General features: G+C 41.8%; 1 protein-coding gene across 1 annotated transcript; it reads right to left on the reverse strand.

Moving 5' to 3' along the window:
* Window positions 1-929: 929 nt before the first annotated feature.
* On the reverse strand, window positions 930-16,671 carry LOC116334070 (sterol 26-hydroxylase, mitochondrial). The gene is made up of 9 exons (XM_039599851.1): window positions 15,711-16,671; window positions 15,069-15,250; window positions 13,522-13,721; window positions 13,154-13,351; window positions 4,839-5,002; window positions 4,491-4,657; window positions 4,098-4,179; window positions 3,736-3,936; window positions 930-2,967 (listed from the first exon to the last, which is right to left on the reverse strand). The coding sequence occupies exons 1-9, from the start codon at window positions 15,948-15,950 to the stop codon at window positions 2,851-2,853; spliced, it is 1,551 nt and encodes a 516-aa protein (XP_039455785.1). The 5' UTR covers window positions 15,951-16,671; the 3' UTR covers window positions 930-2,850.
* Window positions 16,672-16,830: the final 159 nt, after the last annotated feature.

The raw sequence follows: 16,830 nt of genomic DNA on the forward strand, positions 1-16,830 counted from the left end.
CAGACGATTGGTATGACAGAGGAGGATGCTAGGGACAGGGTGACAGATAAATCCAAAGTTGACCACACTTCAATAAAAACTGAGACTCCGATTGATGCACGAGAAGGAGAAGCACACTTTTTTTCTTTTTATAATGTGTACCTACCTTCTCTTGTATCTTCAGTAACAATGTATCTTCTGTGTATTTATTGTTTATTATTTACTATTTCACTCCTATCGCCTGTTCTTATTGTCCTTATCTTCAACGTATGCTGCTCGGTTGTTTTTTAATTGCCCCTTAGGGATAAATAAAGTCTTCTGATTCTGATTCTGATGCCGACAATGTTATACCTTCAGATTTCCCTGTTAGAAAAAGCCAATTAATTGCTTCCATTTAACACTACAACTCAACCAGTATTTTCAATGTTTTTCGACTCAATAATAAAGCCTTTCTCTGAAAAGCCTTCAGCTGATCCAACATGCTTCCTAATCCCTGTCGATTAGGAAGAGAGAACATATTTCTCCCATACCGGCTTCTCTTCATTGGTTCCCTGTTAAATCCAGAATCCAATCTAAAATCCTGCTTCTCACACACAAGTTCTTGAATAATCAGTCCCCATCTTACCTTAATTACCTTATAGTACCATATCACCCCATTAGAGCACTTCGCTCTCGCACTGCAGGCTTACTTGCTGTTCCTAGAGTATTTAAAAGTAGAATGGGAGGCAGAGCCTTCAGTTTTCAGGCCCCTCTGCTATGGAACCAGCTTCCAGTTTGGATTCAGAAGACAGACACTATCTCTACTTTTAAGATTAGGCTTAAAACTTTCCTTATATAACAATCCTAATTCACTTGCTTGATCACGTAACATATAAATTAACACATTAGTACACTGTGCAGATAATAACAGACACAATTACATAGACTTTATCAGAAAAACAATGTCAATGGTCAATGGTGGTCAATGGTAACTTTATTGTCCCTAACGGGAAATTGATTTGCAGTATGTCCGTACAAACAAACAAAGAGACAACCAACACATCACATACACTCACCAAAATAATATAATATAAGCCTGATAAAAATAAACATATTTTACCTTAACAAAGATATATAATTGGAGTAAAATGAAGATAAACAATTAACATAAACTGAACAGTTGACCTCATTCAGTCTTTTGAGTGTACCATGGGTTTCATAACATACTTTCATAGTACTTTCAGACATGCGGCTTAGGTACAAGGTGATATAGAGATTAAAAAGCTTTTTTTATTTCTCTGTCTCTCTCTCATGCTCACTTTGTTCTTTTTGTCTTGTCCCACTTTCCAGCACATGCTGCTCCTTTTTCTCCAAACTTCTAACAAAGAAAATGTTGTAGTCATTTAGTTTCCTTTAAAAAGTGTTAAATCAGTTAAAGGTTTTCATGAAGTTATCACTGTTGCCTCACAGCAAAAAAAGGTCCTGAGTTCGACTCTACCAGCTGGCTGGAGTCCTTTCTGTGTGCAGTTGCATGTTCTCCCTGTGTTTGCGTGGGTTCTCTCCAGGTACTCCAGCTTCCTTCCACAGTCCAATGGCATGCAGTTGGTGGGGTTAAGTTGACTGGTGATTCTAAATTGCTCATAGGTGTGAATGTGAGCATGAATGGTTGTTGGATTCTCTGTGTTAGCCCTGCAACAGACTGGCGATGTGTCCAGGATGTACCCTTCCTCCCACCCTGTGGTAGCTGGGATAGCCTCCAGTTCCCCATTCCCCAGCTCAACCCTGACAAGGACAATAACTGAATAAACTAAATAAACTGCACGGGTGGATAAAACCTGTCATACATTGCATTATAATATATACAATAATCATCTTGTATTGAATTGATTTTTAAAAAACAGTTTAGATGTGTTTTTCTATTAGAAAAAGTTCATCTGATGATTTTCAAATCAAGTTAAGGAATGAAGAAATAAAGGGGGTTAAAGATTTTAAGTTTTTAGGAATAATTTTAGATTCACATCTCAAATTTGATAAGCATGTAAAGAAGAGTTCAAAGATGGTTAAGGTTAATCTGAATTGTTTTAAGTTAACATACCCACTTCAGCACCTCAGTTATCTATGCATTCCACAATATTCTCTCATTTTTCACATTTTATGACAGTTTGGACTCAAGCAGCACCATCTACAGTTCAGCATCCTTATATAATCAATCTTTGAAAATAATGGATAAAAATCTGTTCGGTGGAATCATTGTCACATTTTAAAGAAATATAATTGACTTAGTTTAGGAGCTTCAATCATTTGTGTTTTCTTAAATTAGCCTTCAACTGTATAAATAGGCTGGTCCCAGAGTGTCTTACAATCAGCATTTTCCATAAAGGCTTGCCATCTGTGGAACACACTTCCAACTGATATCAAACTGATTACAGATATTAGTTCCTTTACATTGAAGGTTTAAATGTTAGTTAAAGGGAAATCAGAGCTGTAGTGATTTTAATTAATCTTTTTTTGTGTGGGGTTTGTTTGTTTGTTTTTACATTGTCTGTTAATTGTAGTTGTATTCATGGCGTATTTTGGTTTCATGAAAATGTATGTTTTAACTCTGTGTATTGTGAATGTAAGCCCAACAAGGGACAATTGTTGAAAATTAGCTATACTAAGTACACTAAAAGAGTATGAGAGGATGGATATACAGAACTATAAGCTGACTGCTGCAGTACATACATAGTGGAACAGTGTTAAGTTGAACTCTTATAGCATTACTTTGATGATACAACATTTAAAATTGGTTGAGTTTAAGCATTTGAATTTGTGATTACAAAGGTTTAAAATCCACTGCTCCCGTCTCACTGACTTAATACAAACCACCATCACTCAGTCTGCTGTCTTTTCTTATCTTCTGTCCACAAAGTGCAAATTTAGTTGTTTGTCTGGTATCAGAACTGTGCGGTTGATGGATTTCAGCTCTCCCAGTGTGGGGTCGGGTTTGATTTCAAACTGCCTGATAAGCTGTGAAAAAAAAAAATAGAGTTAGTGAGTTCTCTTAAATATGGGTGACAATTGATTTGAATATAGACAAATGTATTATCTCACACAATCACAAACAACAGAGATGCATAAGACACGTATATACCCTTCAGCATTAATGAAGCCTTTCCAGATTTCCGTAGGCACTGATGCCCAAATATTCCATCAAAGACTCCACCTTCTGAGCTAAGTGCTAATAAAAGCTGAACACTCCCTCTCATTTAGTCTGGAGAAAATGGTGGTGAAAATGTTTTCGAAAATTATTTCAGGTTTCGATTCATCTGATAATGTTTTGAATGAGCTTTGGCCCAGAGAAGATGGCAGCATTTCTAGATCATGATCACATGAGCCCATGCAGTGATTTCTATTATACCTGTTTTTAATGCAGTGTTGCCTAAGGGCCCAAAGATCACATGTATCCAATATTGACTGTCAGCCTGGTTCCCTGCACAAACAAATTTCCCCAGATTCCCTCAACATTTTAATGAAGTCTTCACAATTTCATGTTCAGGGACGTTATTCTGAAATTATTCCACAACTTTTACACATAGTTTTCGGAGACTGGTGAACCTCTGCCCATTACAGGACACTGAATTTGCTTTTGTTTGGTCTTTATGTCAGATTTTTTCCCACTTCCCATGAATCCCTCCCAACCCCCGCACTGATTGTTGGACACACCTGGGTCACATTTAAAAAGTCCAGGAGTTTCCCTGGGATGTTCAGCAGTTTTTTCTCTTTCTTGTCACTTACTTGAAACAGAAGCAGATACATCTCAAGCTCAGCAATCCTGCGACCGACACAGCCTCTAACTCCAAAGCCAAACGGGATGGAGCCGAAGGGGTTTGGCCTCTCACGGCCATCTCGGAGCCATCGCTCTGGCTTAAATGTGAATGAGTCGGGGAATGTGTCCTCATCATGGCTGATGGCATAGTGACAAAAGGTGAACGACGTCTGTAGAGCAATCAACAACTGGAAGTCAACACAATGTGGAATACTGATCCTCACTTATTACGCAATAGCCTTTTTATATCCTGGCATCATTAAATATGTCTTATTAAGTTAATACAAAAAGCACTCACAAACAATCTAACAATGGTTAAAAGCAGACCTACTTTTTTTGGAAACTCATATCCACCAATAGAAAGATTCTTTTCTGCAATGATCCTCGCATTCATAGAAACAACAGGATACATCCTGCAAGACAAGTTATTTTTTATTTGCATGTTACTTTAGGCTGGTTCGTAGTCTGGCTTCTTCTTATGCAGGTGAATAAGAATATTGATTTTTGAAAACTGATGAATTAAGTATTAACCTGTTAAGAGCTATGAGTTCAAATAAAACCCATTTTGGCTGCTATATAGACAAACTTTAGGAAACTAGAAGCTTATTTTCACTTTCAAAGATTTTCAGTTTGGCTGTTACAAATATCTGGAAACTATCTATTAAAAACATGTTTGTTTACTGCATTAATCGCTTCAGTTAAAGCTAAACCGCAGCAGTCTCACCTCAGCGTCTCTTTGATAACTGCCTTTAAATACGGCATGCCAGTGACGTCGGCAGCGGTGGGGATCCGGTCTAATGGTACCATAGTGGACACTTCTTTATGGAGTCTTTCCTGGATATCAGGGTTCTTGGACAGCTCGTGCAAAGCCCACGTGAGTGTGTTGGAGGTCTTGGGAGTAAAAAAAAAAAAGTGAAAGTAAACTTTTGAAGAAATATATGCTGAGCCTTGCATACATGTACATGCAAAAGAAAAGTGAATACACTGAGTGGCGAGCTTTGATGATTAGAGCCGTGCAGAGTGCCTTTTTACATGTGATTTTTTTTATTACTAGTATTGGTATTCCATTTACCGTGTCCACTCCAGCTAAAAGGAGCTCAGTGACGCTGCCATACACATCTTTAGTGCTCATCTGCGTGTTTGAGAGTAGGTATGTCAGGTATTCACCCTCCACATCCTGCTTGTTGTCAACCCGCTGCTGAATCATCTCCAACTTCTTGTCAATCAATGTTTTGGCTGGAACAGGTGCATAAAAATGGTGTAAAAAAATATATAGTTGGGACACTGTAAAATATCAGTCAAAACAGAATGCAGTCATTTACTCATAAACCCATATTTAACTAGCAACAGGACATAGGATGAAATATACTGTATCAACTGAGACATTTTATTATTTCATGAAACATATTAGCTTGGGTTCAATTTGATGGAAACGACATATCTTTAAAACGTAGTGACAGTTGCACCAAACTGGCAACAGTTCAGTACCATCAGTACCATAATTGGTACTTTTATATCTTCTATATCCATAACTGGATATAAAAAAAGAGCATCTTATAGAGGCAGTGTTTCTCAGAGGTTAAGATAGATTATTCACCAATCTGCAACAAAAGACCATAATCTAGAAATGCTGCCATCCACTTTGGGACAAAGCTCATTTAAAATAGAGGCAAAGTGGAAAACCGATCTGTTTGTTTGTTTCACTTTATTAAAGACACACATGGGCCCATAAAAAAAGTTATTAAAAAAAAATAATTAATAATTAATTCTATAGCGTTACACAATTATATAAAGGCTAAAATGTCTATTGTTCCATAATTTTGAATAAAACCTAACTGAACTTAGTGCAGGGTCAGTCAGAGATACAGTTATACTGTTTACAGTCCTTCACCCTACACCTACAACTCTACATCAGATTACAAAATATAGCATGACAACTAGGTAGTCCTACACTAACAAACATTCGGCTTGCGCTTCTCCACCTCGGCATCTCATTCCATTGTTATATGCTACGATGAGATTTCTCATACTGTCTGTAGCTCTTCCACAAATGAGCAGTGTACATTGGAGTGTAGGAGGCTTTAAAGAGTCCAAAGCTCACTGGAATAGTGCACATACCAAATTTGCAACTCAACATATTAGCTTGTGCATGTATTAAGCTGCATTGTCTATAGATCATCATCATCATCATCATTTATTTATATAGCACTTTAAAAACACACCTGGTAGACCAAAGTGCTGTACAATACAAATATTCATATAGTAATAGAAACCAGACATAGCAATAAAATTAATAATAAAAAAAAAAAGTCAGTTACCCACAGAGTTAAAAGCCAGGGAACAAAAATAGGTTTTTAATAAAGACTTAAAAACTGGCACTGATGTAGCCAGTCTAATGTGGAGAGGAAGGTTATTCCAAAGCATCGGCGCTGCAACAGAGAACGCTCGGTCTCCTCTAAGTTTCAGCTGTGACTTTGGGATCGAAAGCAGCAACAGCTCAGCTGACCGAAGGGAACGAGTGGGGACATGGGGCTTCAACAAGTCAGACAAATAAACAGGTGCCAGACCATTTAGAGATTTAAAAACCAATAAAAGGACTTTAAAACGGATTCTAAATTCAATTGGAAGCCAGTGTAGAGAGGCCAAGATCGGAGTGATGCGATCAAATTTCCTTCTCCCAGTTAAAAATCGTGCCGCAGCATTTTGCACTAGTTGCAAGCGTGACAAAGTGCCCTGCCCAACCCCTATTAAAAGAGAATTACAATAATCTAAACGTGAAGTAATAAAGGCATGAATAACACTTTCCAAGTCACGCTTGGAAAGAAAGGGCTTAACCTTCGTTAAACGTCTGAGGTGATAGAATGCTGATTTTACCACCCCGTTTACGTGGTCATCAAAGGTAAGTGCAGAATCAATTTTTACTCTGAGATTTGTGACTCTTCAGTTGGGAAGTCAAAGCTGCAAGATCAACATCTGGAGTGTGAGAAAAACGATTTGGGCCAAATAAAATCGCTTCTGTCTTCCGATCATTAAAATTTCAAAAAGTTTGTGGATGTGGATGATGATGTGGATGATGTCCACATCATCAGACAAATCATCAGATATGTAGTGATCTAAATATTTAACTGCAGTACACACTTTAAGAATGCAGCCTGACAGAGAAAATTCAGAAATAACCAAATCCTTGTGCTCTCTATTTCTGGCAATAAAAACTTTACTCTTCTTGGCATTATATAGAATATGAAACTCTAGACCAGGGGTAGGCAACTCCAGGCCTCGAGTGCCGGTGTCCTGCAGGTTTTAGATGTGTCCTTGATCCAACACAGCTGATTCAAATTGCTAAATTACCTACTCAACATGTCTTGAAGTTCTCCAGAGGCCTGGTAATAAACTAATCATTTGATTCAGGTGTGTTGACCCAGGGTGATACCTAAAACCTGCAGGACACTGGCACTCGAGGCCTGGTGTTGCCTACCCCTGCTCTAGACCATATTTGAGAGCAGACCCTCAATAGTTGGTCAAGGCCAGCACTATAGGGGGTCGCATTAAATCCGTCTTTAAAAAAGACAGACGCCAATCACCAAATCATCTGCATACATCAAGTGATTAACTGTGGTATTGCCAACTACGCAACAGCTTTGATAAATCATCCATATAAACATTAAACAGAGGAGGAGACAGAAACAATATTGTTTGCCTTCCAGAGCTGCTCTGCATCCCTTTATTCCCCACACTAAGCGCGTTTGATGTCGCATTTTATGGGGTGTGAACAAGACACAAAATCAGTTACCCCATTTTATGTGCATGGACTAAAGGGCATACCAGAAGGACAATATTCTTACCAAAGATTTGGAAACCTCTGTGTCAGCAGATATTTTATCCATCCCACACGCCTTACTACCTTTAAATTTCTACTTGCGTCATAAATTTCTCTTGATGACACTACAACATCTCCCTTATTGTCAATTTCACCCACTGCAAAAATGGAACTTTTCACACAATTAAATAGATCACAGTAATGTGTCTGCCACATTCGAGTAATTGTCTCTGCGGCACTAGCACCATCAATATTAGCTGGTAGAGATGTCTACTCAACCTCATTCTAGGGACACTGAACGGACATATATACATTAAGAATGGTAAACTTTCTATCTCTGCCAATGATCTCAATTTCTATAGCCCAATCAGCCTTCAGTCTGACAACATTAACTGATCATACTTCTTGTGCCAGAGTATAGCGACATTCTCCGAAGAACAACCCTAGAGCTCAGATCGGTCGTGGATTCACCAACTCCATGAAAGTCCTTGCGCAAACAGTTCAGATTTTCCAGACCTTGCTTGGGTTAAAAAGGTTGTTTGAACACAACATATCACTGAATGCCAAAAGTTTATCCACAGTTAAACAGCTTGATTGGTCAGGTAATCCTTGGGCATTAAAGGAGACAATATTAATGCTCATTTATCTCGATGTCATGGGCACCCACTGAAAGCTGCCGCCCTGTGCTGCTTCAGAATCACCAGTGTTTGACTCAGGGTGCAGTCACTGCACACCAATCCTGTGATGCCAGTGACCCTGCTGACTCTGCTCTCCTTAGGCCTGCAAGCCTCAAAATAGCGATGAACATAAATCCCTGCTGGCCAAAGCAGCGGATCATGCATATCCTTTATGCCATCACATTCAGCAGTAACATGAAACGATCCAAATATTTTATGGGCTGAGTCGACTTTTCGACATGTCACTGACTTACCCAGCGTCTCAGTCAGATAGGAGTGGAGAGTTCAGCATCATGATCAGGACAAAATCATGCTGCAAACACACCCACAAGCTTGCTTTTAACCGCAGGTATCTTATCATTCGTGCTGATACCAATTATTCCCATTTTCTTGTGCTTTACATGTTGAAAACCAGTGCTCAGTATCCTACCACTGGAGTGGTTTCTGTGGCTTGAGGTTTTCCTTTCCTCACAACTGAGCTCCATTCAGGGGACAGCAGGCGACAACGATCCCCAAGCCTTCCTGGAGGTGTTCCAGCCCACTTTTGAGGCATGCTGTAGCCAGCCAGAAATGGGCTGTCTGGCTCCTCCCACTGCTGTCTGGGGAAGCCCAGGGAGCAGCTCTGAGCCTTCCTGTGATGGCGAGAGCATCCTTCCCCGATGTCAGGATAGCCATGATAAATTGGCTGGGGCTCTCTCCTGAGGATCATCAGTGATGCTTCTGGGAGGGATGGTTGAGGCCGGAGGACCGCCCCTTCACATTCGCTAGCAGGCTGCACAACGCTGCGGCCAGGTGGCTTAGCCTGCCCCCACGCCAGAGGAGATGCAGGTACTGAACACCGTCATGCTGGAGCAGTTTGTGGAGGGGCTGCCAATCGGGATGGCGGACTGGGTCCGCTGCCACTGGCCAGTGAGCCTTGAAGCTACAAATGCTGGCCTAGGACCACCTGGTGGCATGATGGGAACACCCATGGGGACAGCCATGGCTGGTAATAAGGGACCGACCGGTCCCGGCCCCACGAAGGCCACCGACTAACCATTTTTCATCTGGGTTTTCTCCACAGGTCCTGGCCGTTATGGACGCCATGCCCAGCTCACCGAGGGCTGCATAGGCATTGGGGCAGGAATGCTGGAGGTGTGGGCAACCGGGGTATCTCCGCTGGGACTGCCCGTTAATGGAGGTGGGACAGGTGCTACGTATTGCCAGCCCTCCAACGCCCTCCCCTGGTTCAGGAGAGACATACCGTTTACCGGTAAGGTGCCCAGGGGGTATACGCCAGGCTTTGATCAACTCGGGCTGTACACAGACCCTGGTCCACCAAACCCTGCTGGAGGCTGAGTGGGTGGAGGTGAAGTGTGTGCACGGGGACATTCATAAATATCCCTTAGTGCAAATGGAAATTAGATATCAGAGGAAAACGTGTAGATTGAGGGCTGGAGTTAGTTCGTGCCAGACGCAACCCTTAATTTTGGGGACAGATTTTTCATGGCTCTATGTCACAGATTTTCATGGTTCAGAGCTCATCTTGTTCTTCCCTGATTGGCTGAAAACCTAGCTCATTTCTGATTGTGTTTGTCTTGTATATAGATTCCCCTGGACGTGTCCCCATTTCCTCTTTGAATCATCTGAGAGCGACTGAGTGGCAAAGCGTGAGTGGAGCAAAAGCATATGTGACTGAAGAGGAGTGTGGAGAGATTGAAGAGGAGCTTTGTGTGTGTGTCGACTTTTCCCCTTCCTTCCCCACGGATCCCCGTAGCCCTGGACCCCTGCATTTTGTATATATAGCACGTGCTGTTTGTTGCAAACAAACAAAATCTTCAAAATCTTTTGGAAAATGAATGTTGGTCTGTGCTTGAGTCCATTCTGTACCTTGACAGTATTGACCCGGGTTCAGTAGGTTAATGGGACAGTGTGTCGGAATTCGTTCGTGGCTGATAGGGACATGCGGGGTCTGTGCAGCGCTCAGCGGTGATGGTGGGTCATCTAACACTGGCTCCAGCGAGGAGGAGGAGCCGTCGGGGCCTTCTCAGGAGACCCCACCAGCCTGGTAATTCACTCCATGGAAGATTTTCCACTGGAGTAGTCTCGTGATGACATCCTACGCTCAGCCTTCGACCAGTTGAAGAAAATTGATGGTCAGATCAAATCAGTTCGCCATAAGGCTGACATTTCCCCATTTTGTATTGATTAGTGACAGATTGTATCGAGTGAGCCATGACACTCACAAACAGGAGGAAAACACTCAGTTGTTGGTGCCTAAAATCCATTGGAAAATGATTTTCCAGGTGGCTCATTACAACCCAATGGCCGGTCACATGGGGTATGACCGCCGGGCAGATGTGCGCCGGTGGTGTGAGTCCCAGAGTGTCAGCTGGTTAACCAGCCAGCCATTGCCCAGCCTTTGGGCCCACTACCATTAATGGAGGTCCTGTTTGAGTGCATCGGCATGGACCTCATTGGGACATTTCACCGGTGTGCACACGGCTATCGCTTTGTATTAGTTCTAGAAGATTATGCAATGCAATATCCAGAAGCAGTGTTGCTGCGCACCATTTCTGCAAAGAGTGTGGCACAGGAGCTGTTTCAGGTCATCAGTCAGCGGTTTCAGAGAGGCTGAAACCGCTTCTCTGGTGAGCCCTGTTAGGGAGAGACATGAGTCCCACCTCCCTCCATTGTAAGGACCATCTCACACAGGCCCTGAGCAGATGTTGCTGCATTGCAACAACATTTTGCAGATGTGTTCTCCCCCTTATTCGGCTGAACAAATCTCATGGTGCATCAGTTTGAAACGCAGCCTGGCATGATGGTGCGTTCATTGTCCTACAGGTTACCAGAGTGCAAAAGACAAATTGTGCAAAAAGAAATTGGCGGAAATGTTAAGGCTGGGAATAATAGAAAAGTCACACTGCGCTTGGTGTAGCCCTTACAGTTTTTGTAGTGAAGAAAGATGGGTCTATACGGTTCTGTGTGGACAATCACAAGGTGAATGAGGTGTCACAGTTTGATTCTAATCCCATGCCCCGAGCTGCTGGACCGATTAGGTACTGCTCGATTTTTCACGATGCTGGATTTGACCAAGAGCTACTGGCAGATTCCCTTGTCTGCGGAGTCCAAGGCAAAAATGGCCTTCTCTACTCCGTACGGTTTGTACCAATTTGTCACACTTCCGTTTGGCTTGTTCGGAGCCCCGGCCATTTTCCAACGTCTCATGGACCAGGTGCTGCATCCGCACACTCCATACACTGCCACTTACTGGATGATGTCATCATCCATAGTGACGCCTAGGCGTAGCATATGCAGTGGGTGGCCATGGTCCTGGAGTCCCTGAGATGGGCGGGGCTCACAGCCAACCCGAAGAAGTGTGCGGTTGGACGGAGGGAGGTACAGTATCTGGAGTACTACTTGGGGGGCGGGGAGGTGCGTCCACAGTTGGACAAAACAGCAGCCATCGCATCCTGTCTGCGTCCCAAGACCAAAAAAGAGGTGAGGTGGTTCTTGGGGCTGGCTGGTTACTACCGCTAGTTCGTGCCCGGCTTTGCTGACCTGACCAGCCCCCCCCTCCCTGGATCTGGTCCGGTGGACGGAGCAGTGCCAGGCAGTGCTTGTGCGGGCGAAAAAAGCCCTCTGTGGAGAACTGCTGTTCCACACACCTAACTTCTCCCTCCTTTTTATTCTGCAGACCGAGGAAAGGAACCATTCAGCTTGTTATCAGCACTCAGTTCAAAAGTCTGTATCTCAGATGGTATATGGTGCATCAGTACCCGTGAAAGTCTGGAAAGGCTCCATAAATGCTGAAAGGTATCACATTGCATATTTCATCAGGATAATGTTAAACTGCATACTGCATCTATTCCAACAGCATGGCTTTTTACTAGACGAGTCCAGATGCTGAACCGGCCTGCCTGCGGTTTAGACCTTTCACCAACTGAAAACTTTCAGACCATCACAAAAAGTTCCTCTGGCAAAAGTCCAGCAGCTGGTCTCCTGTTGTTGTTGACTGTTGCTAAAAGAAGAGGACATGCTGCACAGTAGAAAACATGGTCCGTTTTGTTGCTGCCATTTGCCATGTGTCTCTGTACTGAAGCCCAGTTTTGGACCCAAAGTGCAGGATGCAGAGGACAGGACATGAAATCAATTTAACTTTAACTAAACCAAGAAAATTAAAGCAGAGGGTTACACAGCACGTGTATAAGGGAGAACATGACAAGGAATATAGACAAACAAGAGGGAAGGGGGCAAAGTGGAGACACCTGGTGAGAAAAGCTGAACTGAATCTGAGCTGAATTGAACATAATGCACATGAGACAAGAAACAATCAAAATAAAACAGGAATTGAACAGTTGACAGATCCGCATATGTGGACTTTACATAGAAACAAAAAACAAATATTGGGACTAGACTTACTACACACGTCTTTTTGACACATGACACTGAGGACTAAGCACAGATAAGACAAGGGAAGACACAGGAACAGAGGAAGGCAAAAATAAAAGGGCACCCAAAGCATAAACTGAACATACATAACCTATTACTAAAAACTGGGAGGAGCAACTTTGATGCCAAACACTAAATAGGGGTTTAGAACACAAAATGCTGCACTCTGCTACTTTACCACATTACACTACATAGCACTACATCTCTGGATAAAAGATAAAAGATGCTGAATGGTGCACATGTAGTTTGAACTGTAAAAGGATTCTGAATCCTCAATAAGATCAGAAAAGCACTATATAAATACCAGCTGATAGAGAATAATGCCGTGGCTCCATACGGGAAGTTGGTGCAAAAAAAACCCCACAGATTAATTTTTTTCTTTTTATAATACTGTTTATTGTTTCCTAACACTCTAAAACTTAACTAAAATATCAGGACTGAGAGGTTCAAACTGCTCACCAAAGCTGAAGATGCCCTCCCAGCCAGCAATGTAACGTCCCCAGTAGGGCAGCAGATTCCGGCTCCACTTGGGAAGAATAAACACAATCATGTTGTAGGAGAGCATCTGGGCTATGGAATTGATGAAATCTTGTGTACCACCAGGAATTTCCTCTTCCAGGCAACCAAGCCTTGTCTCAAACAATATGGAGGCAATTCCTGAATGGATAAGAAAAAGAAAAGGCAATGAATCTAGCAACAAATTTTTTTCTTAACTTTTAGCTTCCTTTGAACTTCAGTTTGAAATTAATATTTTTTTATTTAATTCATTAAACTAATGTGTTATTTACTCCAGCATTCAGCATTTGCAGTTTTAACCTTCAGGCTACCTTCTAGTGAAAACAGATAAAGCTCATTGGCAATGTTGGTCACAAAGTCTCCCGTTGGGCTGCATTGGCGCAGACTGCGCATCTTCTTGGTGAAGTCTTTAACCACATCATTGATAATCCCGGAATACTGGGCCGAGTCCTTCGGATGCAGCATCCGCTTGTTAAGCACCACCCTCAGCTTGTACCACCTCTCTCCATCCCTGTTGGAACAGAAACATGTTTGCACTGAAATAAATAAATCTAAACGCAAACACAACAAAGAGTCTGAACTATGATACACTTATGCATCCATTATGGCTGATTTTCTGCTAAATTTTTCCATTCAACCAGTTTTTAGCCAGTAAACTAAAGAGCTCACACAATTATCTAAGCTGGCTGTGGTCTGCAGTTTGTTTGCTACTATGCTTACACACACACACACACACACACCCACACACACACACACACACACACACACACACACACACACACGTATATAAAATGCATAGAAACATTGAGAGAGTGCGTCCTTCATTTTGAGCACTATTTTAAACCAGTTTGTCTTGTTAACAGATTAACCTTTTGTGTTTAAAGTGCAGCAGAACAGACAGACCTGACCGTCATTGACTACTTTGATTATTTACTGATATTTACTGACTGATATCACTGATGCCAAATTTAATCATTTAATATTTTTTGACATTAGTGCATTGTTCTGATGCAGTATTTCCTGACATCACATTGCTATTAGTGTTCCCTGCATCAAATATCTTCAACAAGCCTGTGATGAGTTGATTAAACTGTGGCTCTGACTGTTGACCTAGAAAAACACCAGAATATTACTTCTGGTGTTTTCCTCAAAATCCTCAAACTTTCTTATAATTTCCAGCTTTTCATAATAATATGACAGATATTTGGTGTGGAGCCCACTGTCTTCAGATAAACAACACAGTTTAAAATCTGCCCAGCCTTTTAGTTTCATTTGATTGCCTAACATGGTGGTTCTCAAACTGAGCCTTTGCAGATGGTAAGGGAATGACCACCATCTGCATTATAAATTTTCTTTTTATTTTTGCAACATAAATAGGTTTACTGCTGCTACTGCACTGAGCTTGACAGAGCTAAAATTAAACATTGATCCCCTTATATTGTCACTGGTTCATAAAACTTGTGGAGCCTTAACATTTTTCAGATTTCTTATCTTTATGGAATATACCAGCCTGAGAGGAATCTATTAAACCCAAATAGGTCAAAAACAATCCCTTCCACTCATAATAAAACTCTTTCCCTGGAAATCTGTTACGTATTAGAATTTAAGCAATCACAATGAGATTATTTATTTTTTGGTGGGGCAGCATTACTACACTGTTTGAATAGAATAGAATAGAATAGAATAGAATAGAATAGAATAGAATAGAATAATCCTTTAATTGTCCCACAAGGGGAAATTTGGTTGTAACAGCAGCCAAAAAGACACATATACAAACAAACAGTACACAAGACACAGAACAGAAACATACACAATTTTTCTTACATATTTACATTAAGGACAAGTTTGGTAGTCTTACTCTGTAAAAGGTCCATAGCCAAATCCTCTCATGTCACGATATTCCCTCCATACACTCATGTCTCCTCTGCAAGGGAACTTCTCATCCTTCCTCAGCAGCTCGGCCAAAAGCTCTGGGGTGCTCAAGGATATTGATCTGAGTCCGTCTCTGTAAATGGGCCCATATAGCTGCTTCTCATAGATCTGACGGTGGAAAAGTGATAAAGGTAGAGGTGCATTCTTATAGAATAAAGATAAAGACATTTGGGGATTTTGCAATGTGTAATTTAAAAAGCAGACATTATATTTAATCAGTCAGTAATCAGATGCCAGAGGTTAGTGTGTGCTGGAGTGGCTGCATGTGATTCCTCAGAGAAGGAAAACAGCCCAAGACTCTGTGTCAGTTAGCTGTGAGACAAGCTGATACTGTCTGAAAGTAACTATGGAAACAAAGTCATACAACCAGCCCAACATTTTCTATTATGTATTATCACTGGAGGAAAATGCAGTCACTTGTAAACCCATGAGCTCTCAGATTATCAAATTTGTCACCAGGGTTTCTGAAATGCATCAGGTGGAAAACAGAAAACATGTTTGGACTCGAACTGAAACAAGCACATATCACTGTGAGCGAACATAATAAAGATCATGCACTGCAGCCTACCTGAAGCTCATGCATTCGTTTGTAGAAACCCTGAAACACCACTCTGCAAAGAAACTCCAAGAAGCTGACATGTGGGAGATCTTCCACTGTCCGAGGCTTTTCCTGGATGGTGGAGAGGGCCCCTGAGGCAGGGGAGACCCTTGCCACCCCTCTGGAGCAGACTGGGGCCAGGGAGATGGGGCATGGCAGCAGTGAGCTGCATTTTCTCTTCACCAGTCTACTGGACAGCCATGCAGCCATTATGAGGGGAGAATAGAAAATACAGCGAGCTCCTATTGCATGCAGAAGGACTAGCCGAAAAGGGAGGGGCCACGTCTTGCTGAATGTTTAACCCTTCCAGCCCAGCTCTTAGGGATCAACAAAGACGAGAAGCCAAAAAGGACCATAAATAGAAAAATAACTAAGCTCACACTTTTCTGCTCAGTAACAGTGAGATGTCTGCTTTTAAGCAAGCCTGACTATAGTGTCAAAGTGAAATCGATGACTGTTTCTAGTTACTGAATCAAAAGAATGCTTTTAATTTAAAACACATTTGTGTGACGAGCAAAACAGATGTGAGATCTGATCAACACGACTTTCAGTCTCCTGCAAACCAGCTTTGGATACTGCAAGAGTTATATTTTTGTGTCTTATCTCAATACCCTCTTACTGTGCTGTACAGTGAATACAAAAAGGCAAGCAGAGGTGATAGAGCTCCACCTCCACCCCCTTTAATCATACACAACAAAAAAACCAGTCTAGTACAGCCGGTCATGTGAAACAGAAAGTATATGCTTCCTTTTCTAAAGTTGCTTCCACAGGACTTCAGAGGACAAGTAGCAACTAGGTGCTGCTTGTTAAATACACTTTATTAACTTATCATTTGTAAGAGTAATCGCCTCTGTAAAGGCAGAAGTTTTGGCAGTTTGCTGGTCTGAAGCATTCAGGTGCATGTTACCATAATGTCACAGCCTTCCCAGAAGTGGGCGTCCCAATTAATTCACCTCAAGGTCGCATCGTGCAGCCCTCAGAGAAAAACCCTGAGCTCCATCTCAAACTCTGAAGGCCTCTGTCAGCATGTTAAAGTTAATGACAGCACAATTTAAAAAAAGACTGTAAATGCATGTGAGGGTTTGTGTGT

This window comes from Oreochromis aureus, linkage group 16 (genome assembly GCF_013358895.1).
Source record: "Oreochromis aureus strain Israel breed Guangdong linkage group 16, ZZ_aureus, whole genome shotgun sequence".
Classification (NCBI taxonomy): domain Eukaryota; kingdom Metazoa; phylum Chordata; class Actinopteri; order Cichliformes; family Cichlidae; genus Oreochromis; species Oreochromis aureus.

Excerpts from the sequence above, each read along its gene's own strand:
- LOC116334070 (XM_039599851.1), bottom strand. The coding sequence starts at position 15,950 with ATGGCTGCATGGCTGTCCAGTAGACTGGTGAAGAGAAAATGCAGCTCA. Across the intron at positions 3,937-4,097 it reads GATATGAGTTTCCAAAAAAA|ACGTCGTTCACCTTTTGTCA; the intron begins GTAGGTCTGCTT and ends ATTGCTCTACAG. Across the intron at positions 2,968-3,735 it reads TGTATCTGCTTCTGTTTCAA|CTTATCAGGCAGTTTGAAAT; the intron begins GTAAGTGACAAG and ends TTTTTTTCACAG.